This window comes from Arachis hypogaea, chromosome 16 (assembly GCF_003086295.3).
Source record: "Arachis hypogaea cultivar Tifrunner chromosome 16, arahy.Tifrunner.gnm2.J5K5, whole genome shotgun sequence".
NCBI lineage: Eukaryota > Viridiplantae > Streptophyta > Magnoliopsida > Fabales > Fabaceae > Arachis > Arachis hypogaea.
Genome location: NC_092051.1, coordinates 121271942 through 121279143, shown reverse-complemented (window position 1 = coordinate 121279143; position 7202 = coordinate 121271942). Strand labels below are relative to the sequence as shown.

Genomic DNA, 7202 nt, shown 5'->3' with positions numbered 1-7202 from the left:
CTTATCACACACAAAACAGGGGTCGCTTTTACAGCCAGTTTCCAAACCAAACAATACTATGGGGTGCTACCACCGAGTGCAACAAATGCTGGTCTGGCTTTTAAATATTTCTTTTTATTTTTAATTTTAATTTTAAATTTCTTTCCTTTTATCTTTTTATTTAATTTTGGCCCAAATTTTAGGTTACTGTTTTCCAGCCAAAAGCACAATACCATGTCATATAGCCCCTAGTTTTCTCAAAGCATTGATTTTCTCCCTAATGTGACATTCATATTATATATATATTTTACATTGTTATGTTATTATAGCATCTAGAGAAGGAAAAAGAAATATCTTCTTAATCATAATCCACAGAAAAGAAATTCTCATCCTGTAATAATATGCACTTTTTCACCATTGCATTAAATATCTTCACATCTTCTTTCTTATTCTTATTCAAGTCAACTTGACTATATCATTTCACTTCTTCCTTATACGGTCTTTATTCAAATTTTCATGTTTATTATTCTACACTCAAAAGTTGAAGCATATTTAATACACCTAGCTAGGACTCCAAAGGGATGGATCCAGTGGGCTATATCTATGTTAATCTTATATATTTATTACCTTGAACCTTAATCTGTGTATGTGTGTGTATAAAATTGTTTATGTGAAAGCACTAATTGATTCATCAGAAGGAAGATTTTTTGTGTGAGTATTATGGAGTTGGAACAAGGTGGTAGAGAAAGAATTGTGCATAATCATGTTAGTAAAGTTGGTTATGTGAATGGTGTGATAAACAAGAGGAAGAAGCCTTATAGAAGGGTTAAGAGGTCAGTGATTAGGGTTCCAAGGGCTCTTCAGGAACTCTTTGTTTCATGCAAAGACACATTCAAAAGCCCAGCCACTATTCCTTCACCACATCATGTTCAGACACTTTGCCGCATCCTAGGTATGTCACATTAGATTTGGTTCTTTTAGTCGTTTATACTTTATTTAGTGTGTGAGATCTTATCCTAATTATTTTAGTGGAATAATTATGTCAATTTTACTTACACTTTTTTGTATATTAGGAGTTTGTTATCACACATCGATATTTTGTTTCATTTGATGAGTCTTGATCTGTGTAGACAGTCATCAATTATCATACAATTATGCTACATACATATATATATTAAAACAACTAACTACTAAAATCAGTTACTAATTATAAAATATATTACAATATAAAATATATATTAAAAATAAGTTAAATAATACATCTGTTTAATTTTCGTGTCCAAATAAAATTTTAATTATTATCATATCACTACAAGAAAATAGAGTTATTTTAACACTTTATTTTTTAACACCATAATTAAATGTCAAAATTAATATATATTTTTGACAAATATCATAAATGTCAAATTTTCTATGTTTTCTTGATGAATAATTTGACCGTAGAAAATTACTCATCAATTTTGACACTCGTTTGTTTTCAATTTACTCCACTATTTTTCTTCTTCTTTGGCTCTGTTAATTTTGACATCATACTCCTCTCAGTTTAGGATTATACTACTCATTCTTTATCTTCAAAATCTCAAGTTATTCTTTAGTTTCAAGATCTCATCTCATTCTTTGTTAAAATTTTTTGTTGAGAATATTTTATAGTCAATAAGTGTCAAAATAAATAGTATTTTTGACAATTAATAAGTATCACAGAAAATATGTTCTCAAAATTTTCTAACAAATTATTTTTGACAGTCAATATTTATCAAAATAAGATTTAATTTTTTTTCACAATCACTTATATGTTAAAAATACTATTTTTGACAAAACTTTTATTAACATATTTTCATAGTTAAAATAGTGTCAAAATTTATTTTTTTGATAAATTTTAATTTTTTTTTACACATTATAACCCTCAAAAATAATCTATATTGTTGTAGTGTATGTAGCATATATATAAGCATAGTTTCATGAGGTTAGATATTTTGGATATGCTTGGACGATTTTGAAAATGGTTTCCCTTTGCATGTTGTGGCCATGCATTTTGACCTCTACTTTCCCGAATTAGATAAAATTTCAAAAAAGAATGCAAAGCCCCAAAAGGCCAAAACAAATGTTTGATCATTTTTTTTTTTGCAGCACAAAAATAAACAAAATGACGTTGTTGTTATTATTATTATTAAGGGATGGATGAATGAATGATGACCTTTACATTAATTTATTTAATTTTTTGAAGACTTAATCACACTCCCTATAGAAATACAACATATCGCCAGCCATAGAAACCAATTTAAAATTTGATTTTTTCCGTAATTATTCTTTTGAATTTTGATGGTATATGACATCAGTTTTAATTCCCCGCTTTATTTTACTTTTTATATGCATGGTAGTATTATTTTTTATTACCTAGTTAATCACTGCCCACAGGAAACTCTTTTCTATTTAATTAGTTTACTTCCCTTCTATGTTTATAATTGATTTATTTTTTATTACTTAATTAATCACTGTCCACAGAAAATCTCTTTTCAGTTCAATTAATTATTTACTTTCTATTATGTATATTGACCTAATTAGTCACTGCCCACAGAAGCCTCTTTTCTACTTAATGAATTAGCTATTTACTTTCCATTTTGTTTGTTTGGACAACATCCCATATAATTAATTATTTTCAATTTTTTTAATTTCTATTAAAAAGAATTTTGAAAATAGATAATATAATGTAAAATATAAATAACAAATGAAATTATAAAGGAAAAAACCCTTTGAAATTTCCTCCTCAAAATTTAATTTTTCAAAACAAATCATAGAAAGATACACATTTCTTGGTGCATGTGCAATTATGTTTTAAGGGAAATTAACCCAACATCCCTCTTCCGGCCTTTTTTTTTTAATTTAAATAAAATAAATTATTTATTTACTCAAATAAATCGTAGTACACAATTTTACCGTTTTGAACGTTTAGTTGTTTTTTCGTTGGCAAAAAAAAAAAGCGAAAACAAAAATTACAATGTTTACTCTCTTCTCTTTTTGCCCATTTTCGCTTGGTGGTTATTTTATAAAACGCGGGAGAAAAAAATTGCTCCATTTTTACCGGCAGCAATAGTGAAAATGCAAAACAATATATGAGGAATGCATCCGTCTAAAATGCAAGTTCATATATCCAGGAAGGTGGACCTGTCGACTTTACGTGAAGTTGATAATTGAGAGACTGATTTGATTAAATTTTTATTTAACAGCTCTCGTCTATCAATTTTACGGGAAGTCGACTGCACCTAAATTTTCACTATCTAGTAAATAAGCATGTGTATACAAAATAAAGGAGGCCACTCAAATAAAGATGTCTAAAACGTCTTTTTTTAAAGATGTTTTTCAGTAATTAAAATTTAACATATATAATCGATTAAATTATTTTATTTTTGTCGAAATTAGGCTAGACAAATTGATTTAACCGAAAAAATGATGAATCAAATCTTAAACTGGTCTAAATTAATATTTTTTTTATAAAAAATGACTACAATACCCTTATTATAGAGAATGATTAAAATACTTTTATTTTATATATATATAATTTTAAAAATTTTAAATCCTAATCTTACGATAGAAAAATAAAGGACTAAAATTTAGAATTTTCAAAATTAATATATATAATAGAAGTATTTTAGTCATTATCTATAATAGGGTATTGTAGTCATTTTTTATAAAAAATAATATTAATTTAGACCAGTTCAAGATTTGATTCACTATTTTTCAGTCAAATCAATTTGTCTAGCCTAATTTTAACAAAAATAATGCGATTTAATCGATTATATGTGTTAAATTTTAATTATTAAAAAACATCTTTATAAAAAAACGTTTTCAGCGTCTTTATCTGAGTGATTCCTTAAAATAAAATATATGTATTATTATTCTAGCATGTTTAATATATGGGTAATGGGGGTAATGGTTGAAGAGTAAAATTTGGATGAAGACTAAACTCTTAAAGATTATTTTTTAGTAAAGAAAAAGTTCTAAAAAAAAAAATTGCACATGGTTCTTATAAATTTAGTAAAAATTTTCAATTTTTGACATACGTATGGACTGGCAATTTATTTCTCTAATTTTTATGTATGTCATGCAAATAATAATAATAACAATAATAATCAGATGATATAAAGCCAGAAGATGTTGGGCTGAGTAGAGATCTGCAATTCTTTAAGCCTGGAAAGAATATCATCAAAGAGAATCAAAGGGTCACTTACACAACCATGTACAAGTGTGACAATTTCTCTGTAAGTGTTGCTAATTATATATATAATTCTAGTGTCCTAAACGGCTAATAACTTGATTGATTAATTAATTATATTGGAAATTTTGCATGCAGCTTTGCATCTTTTTTCTCCCTGAATCAGGAGTCATCCCCCTCCATAACCACCCTGGGATGACAGTTTTCAGCAAACTTCTCTTGGGAAAAATGCACATCAAGTCTTATGACTGGGTTGATGAGCTTGAGGCCGAGGTCGAGGTCGAGGCTGAGCCTTCCAACAATTTGATGCAACAAAATTCTAAAGGTAAGCCTCTCTCTAATACACATGAAACAAGTATAAATATACACAAATATATGGTGATTAATTTGGTAATTGAATTTTGCCAACAAGCTATATCTCAAATGGCATAGTCTCCCATATTCACCTAAGAGGTTGCGGGTTTGAATCTCCCTATCTTCGATAAAAAAAAATTTGGTAATTGAATTTTAATATTGGGTATATATTTAACTTGGTTTCCAACAAATTCAAAATCAAACATTTTGGTCCTTAATATTCTTTATTACTTTGGAAGTCTCTGAAATTTATTTTTGTAAGACAATTTGGTCCTTTTATCACTTATAATAAAAAGTTTATTATATATTAGACAAATAAATTCTTAACAAATTTTATTATAAGAGAATTTGATCCCCAATAAATATCATTATAAGACAAATTAGTTATCTCTATAGAGAGACCAATCTGTCTTGAAAATTTCTAAAGTAATAAAAATTTATAGAGGATCAAAGTGTCCAATTTAAAATTTTTTAAGAACCAAACTGGTGTTTACTCTTTAATATTTATAGGAAATCTTTTATATACATATATCTTTAATCACAGATTTGAATAAAAAGCATGTGGCACCATATTTATATACACACTATTATTTGAAATAAAAGCAAATCAAAGAAAACAGATATTGTAATGAAATCAAATGAAAAAAAGTCACCAAAAATGTATGAAAAAAAAAAAGTCACCAAAAAAATCAAATGAATTAATAGTGTGGTCAATTAAAGCCCTTATTAACGATTGTGATATTTATGCAGTGAGATTGGCAAAGATGAAAGCAAATAGAGTGTTGACGGCACCATGTGACACTTCAGTGTTGTATCCAACAAGAGGGGGAAACATGCATGAATTCACAGCAATAACACCTTGTGCTGTTCTTGATGTAATTGGTCCTCCTTATTCCAAACAACATGGCAGAGATTGTTCTTACTACAAAGATCACCCTTATGCTGCTTTTTCTTCCAGTAAGCAACACTTCGCTTCTTTTTTCTTTTTTCTTTTTTTGGGTCTCGGTATCCTAAATTGCTATATGTGGAATATTGGGTTCCATATATTTAATACTAATAAAAGAAACTTGGGATTCAAATGTCTCTCTTGCTTTATAGTTCTTTTTGGTCAAGTTCAAGCTTTCCAATGCAAAATATAATGTTTCTTTCGTCATCATACTATTGAATATAAATTTAATAATGTTACATATATAGCATGGGAATTTATTTTTATTGTATATGGATAGTAAAATATCAAACTAAGATCGGTTGGAGTAATAAATTTCAAACAAAAATTGAATTTGATGGCAGGATATCCATTGTTTTGAAAAAAAAAAAAAAGGGCTAGCTAACACACTATTGAAAAATTTTGTAAAATGTTGAAAATAAGGTTTTCTATGATAATGCAGATTATGCACATTTTATATTTTATGAACACATTAATTTGCATTTCTACATGGAACAAATATAACGCAAACTTTTTGTCTTATACAGTTAAACCTGCCTTATTATATATAAGTACACTTGGACTGTGATTCTTGGGAAAAAGCTTAAAGACGGTAATTTTAATTTATATTGGCGAAGACTTTAGCTACCAGTCTAACATCTTTAGCCTAACAATCTAGCATTATAGTTTTTAAAAAATGTTTTGATATATTATTAATTAAATACTTATAAAAAATAATAAATTGTGCAAGTCCGGATTTCTCCTTATACAATCTAGGACTTTCTACCTTAAATTGGTCATAACTGTTCCACTATTTGCAAATGTTGGCAAGTGGCAACCCCATGTGTTGTGCACTTTATGGTGGTCCGTAGAATAAAATATTATTTAAACATAATTATTATCGAATGTTAAAAGACATATTAATATATTATGTATTTATGGCTACTTGCTGGATAAAATGTGAATTCTATTAGTTACATAGTGTCCTATATTAAGAAATATTTTTCTATTTATATATTGCAGGTGAAGAGATGGATAAGGGGAAAGAAGCGAATGTATATTGGTGGTTGGAAGAAATTGAAGTGCCAGAGAACTCTCAAATGGATGGGATTGAGTACCTTGGTCCTCCCATTGGTGAACCATCCTTTTAGATTTTTCCCTTTTTTTAAAAAAAAAAACAAAAAATGGTAATTTCATATATAATATAGCACTCTTGCTAATTTCTTAGTATCTTGATGTGCATACTGCTACACGTATATAGAAGATCCCTCTCCCCTTTACCATTTTGTGTCAATAGTTCAAGAATTGAAGCATGTATTTTGCTTTGTTTTTCGGTTTAAGTGTGGCAACATGCACTTTCTTCCTGGGCATCTAATCTGACCCCACTCTAGATAGGATTGTCAATCTGATCCCAACAGATAAAGTAGGGTGCCAGTAGAATTTTTGTGCGAGTCGAACTTTATATATGTATATATTATATACTTATATAAAAATATGTTTTAAGTAAATGTTGAATTAAAAATCTTTTACTAAATACAAAAAAAATTTAACCATAAAAAAAATTATTAATTGACTCCAAATTCTACTTTGTCCTATTCATTGCCATCTTTGCTTCCGTTCTTTTCTTAAGATTTAGCCTTAAATGAAATGACAGCTGTTATATTGTTGGTTCTTCTACTTTTTGCGAGTTGGTATTACTTTATTTGTCGGAAAAAAATATTTTCGTTCTTTAAG

The 7202-nt window shown here is 28.0% G+C and overlaps 1 protein-coding gene across 2 annotated transcripts; it reads left to right on the top strand.

Moving 5' to 3' along the window:
- The first annotated feature begins 301 nt into the window (after positions 1–301).
- LOC112754790 (plant cysteine oxidase 2) lies at positions 302–6976 on the top strand. Of its 2 annotated transcripts, none has more exons than XM_025802565.3 (5): positions 302–931; positions 4111–4235; positions 4328–4514; positions 5294–5500; positions 6017–6451. In XM_025802565.3, the coding sequence occupies exons 1-5, from the start codon at positions 700–702 to the stop codon at positions 6055–6057; spliced, it is 792 nt and encodes a 263-aa protein (XP_025658350.1). In that variant the 5' UTR covers positions 302–699; the 3' UTR covers positions 6058–6451. The 2 variants fall into 2 exon arrangements, with proteins under 2 accessions (XP_025658350.1, XP_025658349.1); XM_025802564.3 differs by lacking the exon at positions 6017–6451 and adding an exon at positions 6492–6976 and having other exon boundaries at positions 303–931.
- Positions 6977–7202: the final 226 nt, after the last annotated feature.

Bases quoted from the DNA above. Each gene is read 5' to 3' on its own strand.
- LOC112754790 (XM_025802564.3), top strand. From the start codon at position 700: ATGGAGTTGGAACAAGGTGGTAGAGAAAGAATTGTGCATAATCATGTT. The intron at 932-4,110 runs GTATGTCACATT...AATAATAATCAG, and splicing joins GACACTTTGCCGCATCCTAG to ATGATATAAAGCCAGAAGAT. The intron at 5,501-6,491 runs GTAAGCAACACT...TATATATTGCAG, and splicing joins TTATGCTGCTTTTTCTTCCA to GTGAAGAGATGGATAAGGGG.